Consider the following 20,790-nt stretch of genomic DNA (forward strand, 5'->3'; position numbering starts at 1 on the left):
CGGGCGAAGGGGTAGAACTGCGGAGGGGGCCAGGCATTTTTCTTCTGTGAAATGGAACCCCGGGGCCACACCGGTGCCTGGCCGTGACCAGAGAGATCAGCCCCCTGCTGGGTTAGGAACAGTCAGCGTGAATGCACTGCCCCTTGCTGAGATGAGTCAAGGTAAAGCTAAGCCCATCAGCTATCGCTGGACCCCCGTCCTCAGCAGGGAGCACTCAGCAGGGCCCCTACCTGCTCCACTCCCCACGGGGCCATGGAGCCAGGTACTGGCTAATGCCCGTGTCTCCGCTGCCCCCTCGGGGGGTGCACCGGGCACTAAACTGCAGCTGGAAATGGGAGGTGAGTGTATTTGGAACAGAGGGCCGGGGTTCGATTCCTGCTTATGTCTGTGGAGTCCCGCCTGGCCGCAGGGCCGTTCTGGATCGGAAGCCGCTCCATTCGCCGTGAACTGCTCCCGTACAGTCAGCACGCACAGTGTAGCGCAGGGAGCTGCGGGCTGGCTGGCTGGTAGAGGGAGCGCGGCAACCGGCGGCTCCTGGGGTGATAGCAATTAGCCGTGTGCCAGGCAGGCTGTTGCGATGGGCCCGGCAGGGGCCGGGAGCCTGGCAGGAGCGAGCTCTTCTGAACGCTTGCGTTGAAGTGGATTCCTCCCAGTCAGAGGCGCAGGGGAAGGGAGCAGCGAGATGAAATGCAAGGTTAACAAAGAGCCCTGTCTGCCTCTCGGGACATACCTCCTGGGCCTGGCCCTGGAAAGGCTCTGACGCCATTGGGGAGCACGGCTTCTGCTAATCAGCCCAAGGAGCAGGGAGAGAGGATGGTTTAAGTGGATTAAGGAGGAAGACGAGCAGCAAGAGATTGTCTCCAGTGCTTATTAAAAAGGAATTAAGATGATTAATGAGCACTGACCTTTCACAAACTCACACGTTGGCCCCATCGCTGGGGAGCACTCCCAGCCCTGGCAGGAGAGCCCCACCGCTGTTCACGTACACGTGTGTTCACATACGTGCCGGGGGCTCGCACAGATGTGACGTGTTCACTCTCTCTCCCTCCGTGGACGTAGCAGATGCGCGAGGCGGGCCCGCTCCCAGCGATGGTAGGCTCCCGCGGGTTTTTCACAGGTCCGAGGCAAACACGTGGGCCCACCTATGTGACGTACGCATATGCCCTTTCCCACACACGATCCAGGCTGTTCAGTTCAGGGGGACTTTGCTGGCATGACACGCAAGACAAGCGTCGCCAGAGTGTCGAAAAGAGACAAATGGCTGACACAGGCTGGAGAGGGCCTACCTGGGGGCTGATCCCAGTTCGCAGAGTCCGTTTCTGGGATGATGGTCGGGCACAGGCGAGTTTTAAGACAGAGTTCTATAGATTTCAGACCAGCATTATGCGACAGGGCTGCCTGCAGTAGCAGGGGACCTGGGAGGTCCTGGGCTGCCCTATGCCCATTGCACAAAGCCATCTCTGCATGGCACACTTGCGCCCTTTCGCATATGTAAATCCCTTCCCCTCTGTCCATCTTCAGCCCCCTTCTCCCTCCTTCCTGTCCCCACCTCCCAAGTGGCAGAGTTCAGATCTAGCCCCAAAGAGGCTGCAGGTGCAGCTCCACGGGGCTCCATCCAATTTCGGCTCCCAGGGGCAGGTCCTGGGTCATGTCCCTGGTCTGTCCAGCTCCATTCACGCCACGGGCACTATGGAAATACAGTCACTGCGCTCGGCGGCTGCCCTGGGCTAAAAGAGCTGAGCCAGTTTCACTCAGCTGATCTGATGTAAAACCCTAATGGAGACACACTTAAAAGGCTGTCTAAGGGCTTGATGCTGGTGCCCAGCCCTGCAACAGGGACACAGACGCCAATGAGTCTTCAGCTTTTCTTCCACCTCGGAGTCAGAGCTCGGCCTGGGATATTTGGTCAATGGCTTTCCCCGACTGTGTCCAGCACCCTTCCGGAGACTCCAGGGGAGGGAAGCTCCGTGGGAAGATCTGCCAATCCGACGACTCTCACGCTGCGTCTCCTCTCGAACAGCTCTCGCTCTAATTCACTCATGCCACTTCCCAGTGGCAGCAAGCCCCCCCTGAGAGCAGGTGATTCCGTTAGCTAATGACTGATTTAGGAGAGCAAAGAGCCCATTCACTCGCTGGTGTTGCCTGATTTCTCGGAGCCGAGCGGGGAAGCGAAGCCCTCGCTGCTTCCCATGGAAAGCGCCTGGCACCCGTTCAGCTCCTTGGAACAACGAAGTGTAAGGAGCCTCTCTGTGCCGTTCTTGGATGCCGTTTTGGCCCAACTTGTCGATGTTGTCAGCCTCCAAGCAGTTGCTAAGAGCAAAGCACTAATTAATTAGAGACCGTAACGAGCTAGGAGTGACACACACACCAATCTGAAAGAGCGGGACAGGGGATTGGAATCGAGAAGCAAAGAAAATACCCACAGCCTCTCTGTGTGTGACCCCATCTGTCTGCCACGCACATGCCTATGTTCTGTCACACACACGTGCGTGGCAGACCGACGGTGGTACACAGACAGACACACACAGGGGTACCTGTTCTAACGCACACGTGCAGCAACACACAGGGGTACCTGTTCCAATACGCACGTGCTCCAACACACGCGTGCGAGTTCTACACACACAGCTTGGCCCACAGATGGGTTCCAGCTGCAAAGGGAGCACTGACCCCCAAATCCCTCTGAGTCAGGGGACTTGAGAGCTGAGGACTGCGGCTGGCTGCCCCGGGCATGCTGCAGGGCAGGCAGGAGTGGAAGCTATCTCCTCTCTGTCTCTCTGGCAGTGCCCCTGGCATCTCTTTTCAGGTGTGCCGGTGATTGTCATTTCCCGGGTACCTAGGGTGAGTGATGTGCGGCGAAGTGGGGCAGCTGGTGGGTGGCTGAGAGCCGCTACTGTGAATTGGAGGAAGAGAGCTCATGAACCCGAGCGGTTCTTCCCGGGAGCCAGGGAATACGTGATCACAAGAGACACATGGTGCAAAACTGTTGACGCACACACTGCACTCTTGTGATCTCGCCACGCACACAAACACACCCACACATCCATGCTCTGCCACCCGTCATGTATTGGGGTGAATTTACGTCTTGGCCCGGCTGCAGCGGCCGGCACGGGGAGCTCTGAGCCGATAGGCAAACCCCCTTTCTAGGTCAGAGCAGGATCCTGGCCCTGAGGTGCTGGAGCCAAGCAGCGCCTCGCTGACTGACGCCCGGCGGGGCTCTCCGTTTGTTTTTCTGGCCTTGGGGGCAAGGGAATCTGAGTTGCTTTGGAAAGGTTTTTGCTGATCAGTTAGTCCCCAAGTGCTGCCTTTCTCCAGCGCCATTTCCCCACAGATCCCAAGTGCTCTCCAAACACTGGTGAGTTAGCGGCAGGGAGGCGTTATGAGACCCAGCGTCTAGGCCCATCCTGGTGCCTTTGCGTAACGCAGGTGCCTCCAGCAGCCCACCTGCGCCCGAGGGTGGAGTCCATTGAATAACACCGGGGTCCGACCACACCACCACCCGCAGCCTTTCCCGCAGGGCAGGGGTGGGTCCTGAGCGGGTGCGAATCGACCTCACCACAAGAGCTCTCACCCAAGGGGACCCGCTCTTCCGTAATGGGCGGCCACACGGAGACTGGCTTCAGCTCTCCTGCATGGCGAGGGGGCTGCTCTGAATAGGTCCCAGCCAGCTCTTGCACGACCCAGTCGCTGCTACAGCGAGGCCAGGCACATACCTACTGTCCCCTGCTCTGCTCCAAGGGCAGACTTAACCCTTTTGCCTCCACTGGGCAGTAATGCAAACTACAGGAGGGAAACTGAGGCACGCATAGGCATCATAAAAATGTTACAGAAGTTACCACTTCATCTGCAGGCTCCAGCTGCTGATCCAGAGCCCACTGGGACCAAAGGAAAGCGACCCCTTTGGGTCAAGCTCCAGGGCTGCTTTTGCCCAACGAAGTGTTGCTCTCTTGTTGTGCAGCTGCTCTGCTGGCTGTCGCCCCCTAGGGATTGGAAATAGGAGCTGGAAATGGCAGGCGGAGCGGTTCAAGTTCACCCCCTGGCTGCGCCATCTGCTGTCCTAATCCAGCACAGTCTGGACAAGCTAGCGTGGACGGAGCGACTGCAATGTGGCACCGGGCTGAGAGTCAGGCTTGCTAAATTCAGGACTCCTGGATGCCATTCCCCGCTCTGTCACTGACGCCCGGAGAGACTGAGGGCAGCCGCTTCCCTGCTCCCTGCCTCAGTTTCCCCAACTGTCGGGTGAGGATAGAAACACTGACCTACCTCCTGGGCCGGTTGGGAGGCTTAACGCATTGGTGTCCATAAAGGCCTTTGAGACCTGTGTGCAGAAGGAGCTGGGAAGGCGCAAGCTAGCCTTGTCAGTGCTGTTATCAATGCTCATTAATGTCCCAGCTTAAAGGACCGGCCCGAAGGTGGCTTTTTAATTTGCTCAGTGTAGTCTGGCTGACAGCAGCCTGGCTGGCTGGACTGTTCCCAGTCTGACGGCCGCTAGTTGTGGGCAAATGCTGTAAGTACAGTTGGTTTGAGCAGCCAGCGCTTATCCAGGTGGCTGCAGGCTACTAGCTGGAGGCTAGAGATGGCCCCACGGTTCAGGGGTGTTTGGAAGTGGGCTCACGGCTCTCCGGAGAACAGGGTGATGTCTCCGGTGCTCCCTGCTCTCCCGTGGCCCGCCGGCAGCAGGGCCGAGCTAGAGGCACAGGTGAGTTATCTGGACCCCATGGTGTCCCTGCTGGACCTGCAGCACGGGGATGCTAAGGGAGTGAGAGAGGCCGAGGGCAGCCCGCAGAGCAGGGCTCTGGCGGGAGAGTCGGCTGCGCTCTGGGCGGGATGGTGCTCTGGGAAAGGGCCAGCTGGTCGGGTGGTGCGCGCCAGGGCGCTCCTGGGACATCAGCCAGGCTGCTCCGCTTTACGCCCGCTGAGACTCTGGCCCTGGGATTGTCGTGGCCTGGGGCAAAGCCCTGGCTCCTTGGAAGTGCCTGGCAAAAGGCATGTTGATTTCGTCAGGGCTTCACGGGAGGCCCATTGTCTCTGCCCCTGCTCGCCCCGCGGCCCACCCTGAGTTCCCAGAGCCCACTCCCCCGGCCAGGAGGCAGCTGATGGGTGCACTGTGCCTGCCAGCAGGGGACGCAGCTCTGCACGTCCATTTCTGTGGCTTTCTTGTTGCCTGTTTGTTTGCCCCGTGCAGGTATTCCCTGACGGCTGCGTGGCACGGGACTGGCAGAGCTAGGTTGCCACAGGCCTCAGCAGATCGGGGGGCGGGAGAAGGAGTGGAAAGACAGGGGGCTGCTGGTCAGCCATGAGAACCATCCCCAGCGCTGGGGGCGGGGAGACCGGGGTTGGCGGGGGTGCCCGGGCCCTCACTGTCTTGCCTTGCCCCACCAGGTGCACTGTGGGCGGCTGAGCGAGTCGGACGAGCAGAACCTGCGGGCGCTGGAGAAGCATGTGAGTAACGCCGGGGCTCCCTGGCCTGCGCCTCCCCCAGCACCTGGCGGTGCCCCCGCTGGATGGGGCTACAAGCCATCTCTGTCAGCCAGGGTGCCCAGGAGCTCAGTCACACTCCTGCCCAGGGCCCCCGCTGCCCAGCTCCCTGGGGCAGCCTGCCTCAGCGTCAGCCAAAGGGGACTCTTATGTTGGCGCTCAGTCCTTACCCTAGGTGCCAGAGGGGGAATGGCCTGGCGGCTTGCCCTGGGGGAGGCTGTAGGGGGTGATGGCAGGTTGGGGGATAAAGAGACTCAGTGACCCTTCCCCTATAGTGTGCAGGGGAACTGTGTGTGTGAACGCGCGTGCAGGGGATCCGTGTGTGTGTGTGCAGGGGATTGTGTGTGTGCTTCTACAGGGGATCTGTGTGTGTGTGCGCGTGTGACGAAGCGGGACTGTTCTTAACGGTTCCTCTGAATCGTGTGGGGGTGCCTCAGTTTCCCCTGTGCAGTTCTTAAGTATCTAGGTGGTGGGGTAAGGGGGTATGATCATTGCAGAGCCCTAGAGGGCAGGTGTGTGCAGGGGTCTGGACACAGAGAATGGCCGACACCCTGTTTCCTGGCAACTGATGGCCTGGGCCCTTCCCCCCTGCAAGGTGAGAGCTAAAGGGTTGGAGAACAAAGGAATCAGGTGACCTCCTGGCCTGGGAAAGGGACAAAGCCCAGAGGAGGGGGGCTGGAGGGAGTTTCAGTTTGGGGCTGGCTGGGACATGGAGTGAAGGGCAGACGTGGTTGTCTGGCTCACTGCCCCCCAAAATGGACCCAGCTGAGGGTCCTGTTCTCTGCACCTGCAAGCTCTGTTTCAGACCATGTTCCTGTCGTCTAATAAACCTCTATTTTACTGGCTGGCTGAGAGTCCTGTCTGACTGCGAAGTTGGGGGGCAGGACCCTCTGGCTTCCCCAGGAGCCCCACCTGGGCGGACTGGCTGTGGGAAGCGCATGGAGGGGCAGAGGATGCTGAATGCTCCGAGGTCAGACCCAGGAAGATGGAAGCCGTGTGAGCTGTGTGTCCTGCAGACAGGCTGCTCACAGACAGGAGACTTCCCCAGAGTCCTGCCTGGCTTCGTGGGGAGCAGTTCCAGAGCATCGCCCGGGGACTCCGTGACAGCGTGTGGGTGTGTGCAGGGGATCTCTGTGTGTGTGCACATCTGCCGGGGATCTGTGTGCGTGTGCAGGGGATCTCTGTGTGTGTGTGTGTGCAGAGGATCTGTGTGTGTCTGTGTGTGGGCGCAGGGGATCTGTGTGTGTGTGTAGGAGATCTCCACATGTGTGTAGGGGAGGTGTGTTCTGGGTGTGCAAGGGATTTCTATGAGCAGGTGTGCGAAGGGGATCTGCATTGGTGGGAGCGGGGACCTGCTGGGGTAGGATCGGTGCATACACACATTAGCTGGTGTCTGTCTGCAGGAGGGGGCCTCCCTTTCCATTTGCTACCCCTGGGTTAGAAGGCCTCCCTTTGCTGTGACCAGAATGAGTGTCATCCGCGGTGGGAATGAGAAATAGCCAAGCCATGGCGGGGTGCCGTTGGGGTTGGCCTGGAAATTTCACCCGCTAGACGGCTTGGCAGGGAGCTCTTGGCTCCTTCCTCTGCCTGATAGTGGTGCTGCCCCCTGCTGGTCACAGCAGCAAAGCCAGGTCCAGAGTGAGCATGATTGGCCCCCCCCATTCTGAACCATTTGTCAGTGATGGAGAACCCCCATGACGACTTACCAAGGGGCGCGGTGGACTCTCCATCCCTGGCCATGTTTAAATCAAGACGGGATGATTCTCTAGGTCTGCTCTGGGAATTATTGGGGGCGGTTCTCTGGCCTGTCTTAGGCAAGATCCCACAGGTCCCTTCTGGCTCTGGAATCTAGGAGCCCTGGGGGCGTCCAGCTCCCTGGCTCAGCGCCCATCTCCGCGGTGAAGGCTTGACTCGGAGTTTGCTCCTGTGGCTCTCCCAGGCGCTAGCGTGGCAGGCGGACGAGGCCTGGCTGCGTCTCACAGAGCCCAGTTCCCCAGCCGCACTGCCAGCCACCCCAACCTGTCGGGGTTCGCCTCACGCCAGGAAAGGGACCCAGCTGCCCGGGACATATGAATTGACATGCAAAGGGGAAGCCTGGAGCCGCAGGGTTTTCTGAGTCACTGAGTGGACCAGACAGACGGCAGCTGGGGAATGGCCAGAAGCCAGTTATTGCGCCCACCTGCTGACGTCACAGTGACGAGACGGGCCTGATCCAAAACGCGCTGACGTCAGTGGGACCTTTGCCCCTGATTTTGTTAGGCTAATACTATCCTGCTGCACTAGCCCAGACGGGCTCTGCCGAGTGAGTCTCCAACCCTACCTGGCCTCTGCCGAAACTTCCCTGTAGCATGGCTCACCGCTGGGAAGGGAGGGGACGCTGCCTCGGGAATAGAAAAGGGGAGCCACTAGAAGCTCCTACGTGGTTTCACCACTTCAGTGCAGAACGAGGAGCAACGCCTGCCCTGGGATGGATAAGCTGCAAGTTTGTCGAGGGCTTTAGAACCCGCAGGATAGAAGGTCCCGTGTATATGGAAGATATATTCTTTATAACAGTCTCTTGCCCTTCTCTACGCCCTCCTAGCACTTCAGCGGCATCGGGTCAGTAAGTTAGTAGAGGCCCCAGCTGCGATCGGGTCAGCTCGTGCTAGGTTCTGCACAGACAGAGTGAGAGATGGGCTCTGCCCCATGCAGCTTGCAGCTTAAAACAGACACGGGCACCAAAGAGTGAGAGGAAGGAGACATTAGTGTCCCCGAAAGCACAGAGAGATGAAGGGACGGGGATTTTTAAAGCCTCCCTTCTGCTGACCAGGCCGGTTTTTGATCTTTTCCCCAATTATTTCTGACGAAACCTGAAAACCAAAACAATTTTTGTTTTCCTGCCCCCTTCCCCTCTATTGTCAGTGTCAAAAGGGACAAAGGGGAAGGAAGTGGGGGGAGGGACCGGAAAATGGGCTGAGAACAAACAACGGTGAAATTAACGTGGTCACACACGTTCTGGAATAAAGGACAAAGGGCTCTTTTTGGAGCCTGCAGAGCTAAACTGATGGTGAAGTTTTATGAAGAAAGCTGGAGCCCTTTGCAGCCGGCTTGGCTGCGGGCAGTGACTGCCCTCCAGCCGGGTGGCACGGGCATGGGCACTGGGAGTGGCATGGGCTGAGCTCGGCCCCTGCGCAGTTCCTAGTGGCCGCGGTGGGTGGCGACACGGCGTGTAGGGAGACACCAGGTTTCTCCAGCCTTCTTTCTGATGGAGGTTTCCCCACGATCGAGGAGCCGGGGCCGAGCACCAGAGAAAAGCCAGCTCGCGGCAAGACTTCCCCAGAGTGGGACTCTGAACGCCGCACATCACCAGCTGTTTGCCCGCCGTGCCGCGGCCAGCTCTCGGGCTAGTGGGAGAAAAGCAGCTCCATTCGTTCAGGAGCCAAAGCCCCAGCCACTCCCCGGGGAACCAGGATAATAGGAAAATCAATACGGTCTTGTCCGGGCAATTAAAGCCGCTGAGTGAGTGCTGGAGAGACCCGGCAAGATTCAATACACACCGTGTGCGGTGCAGGACTGAATAGAGCTAGCCGGAACGGGGAGTTTGGCTAGATCTGGTGTCTCTGTGCACGGCTGCCCTCTGCTGCATCAACAGGGAACTGCTCCGTTACATGTCATCTGAGCCCTCCCCTCAATCTTTAATGCACTCGCCTCACACGCCCCTCGGGGGCAGGGCAGTGAGCCGCTTTGTACAGAGGGGGAACTGAGGCACAGGGAGGCTACGTGACTTGCCCAAGGTCCCACAGCGTGTCCATATCAGAGCAAGGAATAGAACCCACATTTCCTCCTCTGTTGGGCAAATCTCTGGGCCCCTGCTCCCCCTCTGCTAGAATGGGAATAATGAGCCTGCCTTTGTCTGTTTAGCTCGTGAGCTCTCCCGGGCAGGGCCCGTGCTGTATCAAGCTAGCTGCTGACAGCGCCCCAGTGTGTGTCTGTCTGCTGTTTTCTGCACCATCGGTTGGCTGAGAAGAGAAACTCAAAGGGCCGGTGCCTGTTTCTTCACTGGGCTACTTTATCCCAGCCGGCAAATTCCTCTGCAGTTCTGAGTACCCAGCTGCACCGTGAGAGTAGCTGTACAGGGCCAGTCAGCCAGACTGCGACCCGCGTTTCTTACCAGCTGATTCTTCTCCCCCAATCTTGCTCAATTCACCAGCCATCTCCAGCTTGTTTCCATGCTTATTACCATGATGCAAATTCCACCTCCACCGTTCCTCGTGCCTAACCCAGGAGATCCCCTGCACCCCTGGGCACAACGGAGGCCTAACTCCTGTAACTATGTGCTTCCTATTGTAACTTCTTCCTACCCTCCACATTGCCGCATTGCCACAGCCAATCTTCAAGCATCTCCCTCCTGGTACTGACTTCCCGCAAGATGCGACTCCATACGGTGCGGCTCGCTGAGCCCTGGAGGATCATTTTAATCCTCGACTCAGTGTTGTTGCTGAGCATCGCAGGTCCTATTCCCGTGTACGGATGCCTCACAAGGCCACCGACCTCTGTGTAGCCGCCTCACCTGAGTCAAGAGCAACCTGTGAATTTGCCACTTGCTCAGAGGAAACGACCAGGGGTCAGACCGTCAGGGAGAAGACCAGTTCCAAGGATCCTGAACGACTCCTCATGATAAAACGCCTCGCCTTGGAGAAAACCAGAGAAACCGCCCAACGGGTAGAAAGCGCCACCCACAGGGCTATGTCACCGTATGAGGCACCGGCTGTCTCCCAGCCTGTGGAGGCGAATGCAGTCCGACACAAGACTGCAACCTGCAAAGCTCCTAAGTCCATAGGTGCCGACTCTATGGGTGCCCTGAGGCTGGAGCACCCATGGAAAAGAACCAGCGGGGGCTCAGCACCCACCGGCAGCCTGGCTGATCAGCTCTCCCCCTCCCACCCAGCGCCTCCTGCCTGCTGCAGATCAGCTGTTCGGTGGCATGCCGGAGACGCTGGGGGCAGGGGAAGGAGTGAGGGTGAGGCGCACTCTAGGAAGGGGGCAGAAGGGGGCAGGAAGAGGTGGGGTAGGGTTGGGGCCTTTGGGGGAGTGGGGGCGGGGCCTGGGGCGGAGCAGGGGTTGAGCACCCCCGGGGGAAACAAGGAAGCCGGCGGCGATGCCTAAGTCTATCTCCTCGGTGCCTTTACCCTCCCACACACCACATTGCTACCCGTGCTACAGATGCGGTGGCCCTGGTGACAAGGCCGACGTTTAAATGTGCCCTGCCAAGAAATCAGTGCACAACCCAAAAGGACCCTTTGCTGAAGTCTGCAAGTCTGCCATCCATGTTGTTTCTGGAGTTCTCACAGATGAGGATGGTGGCAAACTGCATCCCCACAGGGACGGGCGATCACCCCCACCACTGCCAAAGGTGAGTCGAGGGCCAGGAGGCAGGAACGTTAGCGGATCTTGGTTTGCCCGCCTTGCACTATAATTGCCAACCAGTTCTACACCGTGCTACAGTTGAACCTCAGACTTATGGACACCTCAGGAACAGTGTCCCCTGCTCCTGGCTGGAGGAGTGTGTGTGTGGGGGTAAAAACAGCGTGTCCCACTCCAGGCCGGGGTATGGGGGAGGTGTGAAAGCGGTGCAGACCCCAGCCCTGCTCCTGCTCTGCTGACTCCGGCTGCCTTGAGCTGACAGGCCCAGTGTCTTGCTGTAAGTGGCTGCTGTGGGGGTGGGGTGAGGACAGGCAGCCCAGATGTGCCTACCTTTAAGATGCAATACAGGCATGGTGCAGCATGCTGCTGCCTGATTGATTACTTCCAATTCCACTTGGTCTCCAGTTGATCAGTCAGTCCCATAACTCTGGTGTTCATATCTTTGAAGTTCTGCTGTATTTGCCAGCTCCCAACCTCAGTTGCAGCCTCCCGACATCTATCCCAGAGGATATGGTGGATCTCCCCTCCCCATCAATGGCTAGTTTACAGCTGCCCTCACGTGCAAAGGCTGTAATGTCCAAGGGAAAAGCTAAGAAGTCCAAAAGGGAGTTTCTATTTTAGGAGGGAATCATCAAAAGGATCTTCAGAGGATACGAGATCCCAGTAGCACAGGATCTGTCCTGCAAACTAAGGGTAGGCCACTACCAGGAATCATCTCTGACTTTCCAGTAGTTTTCACCGATACCACAGGTGTTGCAAAATAGTTCCAAGCACGAGATCCAGCCAAAAAACAGTATGCTCCCTGTGCAACATAAAGTGCTAAACGTACCAATTGCACTGAGACAACCATTCCAGGAGCAGATTCTGAAACCATGCGGAGCAGGTATCATTGATTCGTCAGAACGGGTTTCTTTCTCCTGTCATTCCCGCCAGGAAGCCTCGTGGTGCTGTCTGCATGTGTGTGGACTTGAGAGAGCTAAACTCCAGCATTGTCGTGGATTGTCATGCTCTACCCAACATCAGTGGAACGCCGCTCACCTTGAAGGAGGCATGAGTCTTTATGACCCTTGATTTGTCACTCCATGAAGTTTGTTCCAATTACAGCCGATGCCATTTGGGTTAGCCTCTGCCGCGATTGTATTCCAGAGAATGACGCGTGACATTTTTGGAGAGAGAAGGGATGGTACTTACTTCCTAGATGACATTGAAAGATGAATCTGAACATGTCATCCTAAAAGGGGTTATAAAAAAACTTCAAAGACATGGACTTACTATCAGCAAGAAGAAATGTCAATTCCGTACTGACTCAGTGACGTATATAGGACATACACTCTCTCGGAACAGCATACAAACAAAACCAAACTCGGTGAAAGCCATTCGTGATGCACCAGAGCCTAAAAACAAGGACAAACGTTGGTCCTTCTCGGGATTGTGCGACTACTATTCAAAGTTTGTACTATACAACAATTTGCTGTGAAAGTAGTTCCTTTGCGCCATCTCCTGGAAAAGGATGTGAAGTTTGAATGGGATGAAGAGTGCAAGAGCAACTTTAGCAAGATAAATCATGCAATTTCCAGCAGTCTGGCTCTTAGAAGCAAACGATTGTCACAACAGATGCTTGTGAGTTCTTGGTACTGTCATGACTTGGCTAAAAAATGGATGAGAAGTCACTACTGCATTCACCTCCAGAGCCCTGACTGATCCAGAAAAATCTTATTCTGTCATTGAGCAAGAAGCTCTGGCAGGTTTCTGGGCAGTAAGACATGTCAGAACCTACCTTTTGGGTCGGAGATTTAGCTGAATATCTGATCACAAACCTCTTTCAGCTTTACTCACCATGCAAGGTTCTGGTTGAACAACTCTTAAGAATTGCCAAATGAGCCACCTAACTAACGGACTCTGATTTCCAGACAATGTGTCTTCCAGGAGCCAGTGACTCCACTGCAGATTGTTCCTCTCGCCTGCCCTTATCGTGAGGGTGCAATAGAGAAAGCAGATGAAGAGATTGCCATTGAACTAATCTCTGCTACAACTCCAGGAGTGATCAGTCTCAGAGTGGGCAACAGCCATGAGAGAAGACAAGGTACTTTAGGACCTAAAGAGTTATGTAGTCAATGGATGGACTTGTAAGACGATGACATCAGAACACTTGCAACCATATAGACACGTATCATGTGAGCTGTCCTTTGTAAATGAATGGAAGTTGAGACTTGACCCATCTTCTTGTGCCTATACTTCTGAGAGAAGGAATGCTTCATTTGGCACTTGAAGGACATCTGGGGAGGAGTCAAACCGACAAGGGTGACAAGACTTCTGGTGGCCAATGTTGGACAATCAGGTTGAGGAAATAATCCAGGATTGCCTGGCTTGTGCTATGAGTGAGAAGTCATGGAGAATCTTCAACATCCCTCTCACACCAGTTAACTATCCCAACTGTCCATGGGAGAAACTGGCTCTCGACATAATGGGACCATTTGAAGATCAGCCTGGTACACAAAGGTTTCTCCTAGTCCTGGAAAACTATCATTCAACATGAACATGGCTGGAAGTTCTGTTCGCTGGAAAGGTGACCTCTGAAATAGTGATTAAGCTCATGTCCTCAGTTTTCACCCAAGAAGCGTTTCCCAAGGAGTTCGTAATGGACAGTGGAATGCAGTTGACTTCTGCTGATATGCTACACTAGGTCTGTAGTAATGGTATTGAGCACAAACTGGTTTCTTTATACCAGTGGTCCCCAGACTTTTCAGTGTCGCACCCCCCTTACACCTGTCCACACGCACACACTCTGAGTTGGGAGCGGGGCCATGGCTCCCGAGGGGGGGGGGGGAATGCAGACAGAGGTAAGGGGGCTGAGGCTGAGGCCGCAGCTGGGGGCGGGTCAGGGGGTGGGGCCAGGAATGGAGCTGCAGCCAGGGATGAAGGCTGGGGGCTGGGAGCGGGGCTGGGGCCAGGTGCGGAGCCAGGTGCAGAGTCGGGGTCGAGGCTGGGCACGGGGCTGGGCACCAGGGCTGCATCTAGGGGAAGGACCAGAGCAGAGCTGGGAGCGGAGCGGGGCTGGGTGGCACTCCCTTCTCACCCCCAGATGGGGCTGGCCCGGACCCCCCCACTAGGGAGGAACACCCCACAGTTTGGGGACCTCTGCTTTATATCATCCGAGAGCTAATGGTCTAGTCGAGGGAATGAACAGATTGGTGCAAGAAAGTTTGCAGCTTAGTTACAAGTGAGACCGTGAAAGGAAGCTTTGCATGCAACGTTGTTTGCTTCAGGGCCACCCCGCATGCAACAAAGGAGTATCACCCTTTCATCTATTAAGAGGATGCAAGATAAATTCACGACTTACTACCTGTCAAGGGCCTGCGTGTTCTCTTTTTTCAACCAAATCCTCCCTTGCAGCTAGTCGCGAAAGTGTTAAGAGCACACGGGAGAAATACAGGCAGTGCGGAGCTCAGAAGAATGGTGCTAAACCTCACAAGTTTCAAACTGGAGATTTTGTTCGTGTGAAGCTGCCATTCAGAGGCAGAAGAAGGGCGTTCAAGATGTGTGTGTCCTTTGCAGATAACAGAACCCCGAGCAGATTCGGATGGATTAATGGATGGAAAGAAATGGAACATTTCAAGGTTGTCGGCAGCTCCTCCGCCAGCAGCTGGAGAAGAGAATGCTAATTTCCACCCTGGACCAGAGAACCCCGATGACACCGATCGTGCTAATGGGCAATGTATATCATTTGGGAATTGCTCCATTGCCCAGTCTTGGTCCTGCTTCTCCATGTACTAGGAGAAGTGTGAGACAAAGGAGACTGCCTGAAAGGGGGGAGGGATAGCTCAGTGGTTTGAGCATTGGCCTGCTAAACCCAGGGTTGAGAGTTCAATCCTTGAGGGGGCCATTTATGGATCGGGGCAAAAATTGGGGATTGGTCCTGCTTTGAGCAGGGGGTTGGACTAGATGACCTCCTGAGGTCCCTTCCAACCCTGATATTCTATGATTCTAAGATTGGAAAACTTTGTTGCTGGACTCAATGGCAGTTTGAAGTCTGACAGTGGTTGTTCTGAAGGGGAAGGGTGTGTTGTATCTAGCTAGGAGCAGATCTCTACCCCGGTTTGTAAGTCGGTTTCTAGGTGGTTCCTGGAGCTTTGAGTCCAGGAGCGACAATTCCCAGGATGCACCAGCGGAGAGGAAAGGGAGGGCGGAGAAAGAGGAGAAGGAAGAATGTGAGCTCTGTGAAAGAGAGGGGAATAAACCTTGTCTTTTGTGGTTCTCTAGCTTTCTGAGACTTCCTCAAAGGGGTTCGGGGACAAAAGACCATATCTCACTCTGTGTGAGTGTGTGTTGTGTGTTGTGTGTACAGCTTCTAGCACAATAAGGGTCTGGCTTTTGTTGGGGATTCTAGGTGCTTCTTTAATATAAAAAATAATAACAGTGGATTTATTACAACAGCGATTTAAGGAAGGCGACGACTGTCTTGTCTTATTATTTAAAAGGGACAAGAATAAAAACCTTTAAGGAAACTGTTTTCTCATACTGGGTTTAATTCTCAGCCCTAGTGGGGCAGATCTACCTGGCAAGGTGAATTCACTTCTCAGTATCTAATCTAATCTAAGCCACTGTAGTTCTAAAGTGCCTCTCACCTCGGTATCCAGACACACAGCATCTGTCAGCTCCCGGATCCCCAAAAGCTGGTTCACTTTCTGTTCCAGCTGCCTGGTTCTCCTCACTATGGTGGAGTCCATCCCTTCCTTGCTCCAGAATGTCCCCCAGGCTCTACCCCCTCCTCTTTCCATCACCCCCGGACTGAGACCCTGAAGTTCCCCCAGGAGCTGGTCCTAGGCTGGTGGTCTGGAACGAGGGCATGGCCGTATGCAGGCCACTTGGGCGTGTGAGTGGGAACTGGGCCACGTCCAGGGAGGGGAAGGTTTACATGGGGTTTGAGGCTTGACGCTGTTTTCTCTCCCCATCCTCGTGGCTAGGAAAGAGAACAGCCTGACCCGAGCTCTGTGCGTAACCAGCCCTGCCCAGTGTATGGTGCACAGAATAAGCCCCTAATGGATGGGAAGGGAGCCGGGTTCCAGGAGGAATGGGAACAGCTCCCCTCCGCTGACCCCCCCCCCACCTGCTTGTGCCTTGCAGGTCCTGGTGGCATACCGGCGTGTCCAAACCCTCCAGAAGCTGCAGCCCTGGCCCCAGGTCAGCCTGTCCACCAGCTCGTCCCAGAATTCCCTGGCCAAGACCGAGAGGGCAACGCACAGCGGCTACAGCGACCTGGACCGCAAGATCTTGCAGCTGTGCGGTAAGCGGGGGACAGCTCTTTCCAGCTCGAGAGGGGCCTGAGCACTGAGGGGGACTGGCAGGCACCACAGAGCAGGGGCCCCCTTCTCTAGAGCTGCCAGCGCCCACGTATGGGGTCGCTGCCATTGGCACGTGGCCCAGGCTGCATCCAGGGACCGGGGCATGGAGGAGTCGCTCTGGTGGACGGGACCTGGGGCCAGTCAGGCCCAGCTGCCCCGGAGCAGCAGCCCAGTCCCTGTGTGATATTGAGCGCCCTGGAGCTGTGGGGAGCAGGGGGTTGGACAGATGCAGTCTCGGCCATCACGGATCTGCCCACCCTACAGAGACATTTGCCCCCTGGCCCTTTCCCACCTGGGGCTGTCCGGTGATTGGAGCCCGGACTGCTAGATTCCAAGGCCCAATATAGCTGTATCTAGCTGTATCTAGCTGTATTTGGACTTGATGTGAAAGGAGGCAAGTACTGGGCCCTGATTCCTGGCTCTGCCCCTGTGGCTAGGAGATAGTGGGCTAGTTCTTGCCTCGCTCGGTGACTTGGTTTCCCCTGGCTTCTGACACTGAGCGGCCTCCCGGGGCAGAGGAGAGAATGAACAAATTGGTGCCCAGGTCTCTGTGAGTGTCAGGCAGGTGGGGAAGCCTGTGGCCTGACTCAGCCTGGCAGCTCCCACCACGCCACAGGGAGCAGGAGCGCCAAGAACTGACCATCCTCTGGCTGGTGGGAGATGAATGGTGGAGGGGACGGGGCAGCGGAGGGGAGTCACCAGCAAGACCGTTACGGTGCCGGACTTTCCGGAATGGCCAGTGCCCAGCCTGGCGAGCTGGTTCCGGCTGGGTTAGCTAGTTGTGCTGCCTGGCTTCCCGGGCAGGTGCTGCAGGATTTCTGGCTTAACTCCCTCCCGCCAGCCCATCACACCGGCCAACGCTCTTGCTCGTTGCTTTTGCAGGGGAGCTGTACGACCTGGACGCGGCTTCGCTCCAGCTGAAGGTCATTAACTATGTAAGTACCTGGGTGCTTTGCTTTCACTGTGACGGACCTCCCGGGGAGGGAATGTTCTGCCCCATCGGCCTCGCAGGGAAACCCAGGGCAGCCTTACTATTGACCTCAGTGGGGCAGCGGAGCGTGGCCTTGCTTTGCCCGTGACTTAGTGTTGCCGGAGTGTTCCTAGCGCTGGGCAGGTGTTAGCTGCTCCCTGCAGAGCGTCTTGCACACAGCCGGCCTGTGCAGGGGCCGGACAGAGCGGGGAGGTTCTCAGCACAGCAGAATAAAGAGGAAGAGACAGTGGCGTCTGTTTTATTTGTCAGCGTTTCTAGTGCGCTTGTTGCCTGAGCAAAGGGGTTGGATTGAGTGCCCCGCCCAGCCCCAGCAGCTGTGTTTAATTTAATGCCCCCCCGGTCCCTGTTCTCACCCTTTCGATTGCAAAGCAACCTCCTGAACTATGTCCAAGGTGTCATCACTAGGCTTCAGAGTGAACAACTTGCTGAGCTGCCTTCGAGGAAGCAGCTCACACCTCTCCCTTCTCTGGGGAGGATTTAGTTCACGTTTGGGCATGTTCAGAAGCTTTTATTTTCTGCTGATGCCTCTTGCCCATACAATTGAAGGCGGTGCTAGAATGCTGCCGGTAGCCTGCAGCTGTCCTACCTCCAGGGGTGGCTTGGTGAGATCTCACAAGATATCAGGTGGGGTCAGTCCAGGTACAGCTGGGTGCTTGAGGCGGGAGCGCTGGCAGTTCGTGGAGCAGAGCATCAGACATGATGTTGGGGGCTGCTGGTTGCGGTACAGGGGCCTTGCACAGCCACGGCAGGGAGGTGCTTTGTTGTTTATGGGGACCTGGAGCAGCACTGGGGGGATGCTGGGTTAGGTATGTGGAGCCGGTGCAATGTTGGGAGACAATGAGTGGGTACGGGGACCTGGCGCTGTGGGCAGGGGGAGCCAGGTTGGGTACGGGGACCTGGCGCGGTGGGCAGGGGGACCGGGTTGGGTACGGGGACCTGGCGCGGTGGGCAGTGGGACCGGGTTGGGTACGGGGACCTGGCGCGGTGGGCAGGGGGAGACGGGTTGGATACGGGGACCAGGCAGGGTGGGCAGGGAGAGATGGGTTGGGTCCAGAGACCAGGCATGGTGAGCAGGGGGAGCCAGGTTGGGTACGGGGACCTGGCGCTGTGGGCAGGGGGAGCCAGGTTGGGTACGGGGACCTGGCGCGGTGGGCAGGGGGACCGGGTTGGGTACGGGGACCTGGCGCGGTGGGCAGTGGGACCGGGTTGGGTACGGGGACCTGGCGCGGTGGGCAGGGGGAGCCAGGTTGGGTACAGGGACCAGACGGGGTGGGCAGGGAGAGACGGGTTGGGTCCAGAGACCAGGCGTGGTGAGCAGGGGGAGACGGGTTGGATACGGGGACCTGGTGCGGTAGGTAGGGGGAGCCGGGTTGGGTACGGGGACCAGACATAGTTTCCAGGGGGGAGTGTGGTATCTGGAGGGGGGGACATGTTGGGTACAGGGAGCTGGCTGGGTTGGATGCAGGGACCTGGCCTGGTGTCCGGGGTGTGATGGAGGAGCCAGGTTGGGTTCAGGGAGCCGGCCTGGTGCTAAGACCCAGCAGGGTGCTAGCGACACCGAAGATAATCCTGAGGTCCCAATTACCCCTGGTTATTCATGATCTTGGCCAGCTCAGATAATCATGCCCTGCTCCCCTAAATTCCCTCAGAGGATGTGCGGCCCTTTACCGTGCCTAGCAGCCGTTACGTGGTGTTGCTGTGAGCTGTTTAACAGTGGCTAGGCTGCGCCCCAGAGGCAGCTGCGTTCCTACGGTGTCTGGAGCCTACCCGGGATAGGAGGGGCTGAATCCATATTGCAGATGCTAATCACTGCTATGAGAGTTCAACATACAGACGGCTTCTGGCCTTGAATAAAAGGAGCAGGCCAGATGGCTCTGCAGGAGCCAGGCAGGGAGCGGAGCTGGTGGCGAGAGGCCAGGCCGGGCCGTGATTTGCCACAGGGGCTGCCCTAGGACAATGCGTGCCAGTCTCTTCCCTCTCAGTCGTAACCAATTCCTATCTCCGCGCACCCTGGGGCAGGCTGGGCATCCTGGGCCCAAAGAGCTGAAGACATTTCTGTAACCCTGTAATCACCCACCAGTGTGAACCATCATTAAACCTGCTTCGGGGTTTGCTTAGTCCCATGGCACGTACCCTGTTAAAAACCCTTTGAACCTTTTATTAAAGGTACAGAAAGACGGGAAAACAGTTCCCGCGTTAGCAGTGTGAAGTATGAAGCGAGGCTATAGTTTTAACACCGTCCCTTGTCCCCTTTTGCTGGATCAAGTCGTTAGGAGGGACCCCTGTTTGACAGTCTCAGGAATGGTGGCTGTTTTTGGGCAGGTCTGATCCTATTTCCTAGGAGGCACAACGAGACAAACACACACAAAAGAGGGAGAGAAAAGAACAGCAGAGAGAGAAAATGCAGCTTCTGCCTTGGGTGTTGACTTTCGCTGCTGGAAAAACACAGGCCTGGCACTCAGTTGTATCAGGTGCACTGAGACCTGGCAAACTTGGCCCAACGTCGCGCTCTGGGGCATTGCTTTTCGCTGCCTCTTTCTGGTCATAGGCTTGCAAGCCTTGTTGCAAAATACAATTTTGGCCGGCTAAGCCAGGCTGTGATTAGACAGAAGGGAAAAGGAGCGGGGGCGGGCACGTCCAGGGAAAGAGAAACTCAGTACGATAATGAGAAATGGTGAGAGGGAGGGAGTGGTAGCTAAGGGTTAGAGCAGAGGGTGTCAGGAAGGGGGATTTGTGCGTTCTATCCCTTGCTCTGGGAGGGAGAGCAGCCTAGGGGTTAGAGCCGGGTTTGGGGGCATTAGGACTCCTGGGTTCTCATACCTGGCCAAGTCACTGCCCTGTGCCTCAGTTTCCCCAGGTGTACAGTGGGGAGAACAGCAGCTCATGGGGGGGGGCCACGAGGATTAGCTAGTGCTGTGAGATCAAGGTCAGTGTGTGTTATTAAGCATAGATCCATAAGCCAAATGGGAAAAAGGCTCCGAGCATCCATGTGGGCGTTAAAGCGGCATAATTATCCCCATGCCAACAAGCCTGCAGGCACCAGGGTGCAAGGCTGGGAAGGTGGAGCCCTGTCCGATTCAGTCAGCACTGAAAAAGCAGAGGCAGGTGATCTGTTCCCCCGAGGCCGCTGGTGCGTGTCTGCCGCTGGGTTGGCAGGGAGATCAAAACGAGAGCTGTTAAGGCTGGGCCAGCCGACAGACCCAGCGACAGACCCAGCTAGGCTTCCGGAGTGCTAGGTGGCAACCTGCACCGGTCAGGGCTGGAGTGGTGGTCGTGAGGTCTAGTGGGCAAGGCATTGGACCGGGAGTCAGGAAACCTGGGTTCTGCTCCCCACTCAGATGCTGGGTGACCTAGGGAAAGTCATGTCCCCTCCCCTGTGCCTCAGTTTCCCCTCCCACATTGTGTCTGTCTGACTCTTTAGACTGCAAGGTCTTTGGGGTGAGGACACTGTCTCCCACTACGTGTCTGTCCAGCGCCTGCCGCAATGGGGCTCAGATCTGGGTTGGAGCCCTCGGTGCTACTGTAGAATCCGTAATAATAATGGCTGTCCACACAGGCGAGCTGCACCCCCAGGGCCCT

General features: G+C 56.7%; 1 protein-coding gene across 2 annotated transcripts in view; it reads left to right on the plus strand.

Moving 5' to 3' along the window:
- Window positions 1-20,790, plus strand: part of PDE2A (phosphodiesterase 2A) — a 376,047-nt gene that overhangs the window by 297,753 nt on the left and 57,504 nt on the right. For both annotated transcript variants that reach the window (XM_048838672.2, XM_048838681.2), the window contains 3 exons: window positions 5,380-5,439; window positions 16,003-16,162; window positions 17,103-17,155. In XM_048838672.2, the coding sequence (XP_048694629.1) occupies window positions 5,380-5,439; window positions 16,003-16,162; window positions 17,103-17,155 (273 nt within the window). The remainder of the gene's footprint in view (window positions 1-5,379; window positions 5,440-16,002; window positions 16,163-17,102; window positions 17,156-20,790) is intronic.

This window comes from Caretta caretta, chromosome 1, assembly GCF_965140235.1.
Source record: "Caretta caretta isolate rCarCar2 chromosome 1, rCarCar1.hap1, whole genome shotgun sequence".
Classification (NCBI taxonomy): Eukaryota; Metazoa; Chordata; order Testudines; family Cheloniidae; genus Caretta; species Caretta caretta.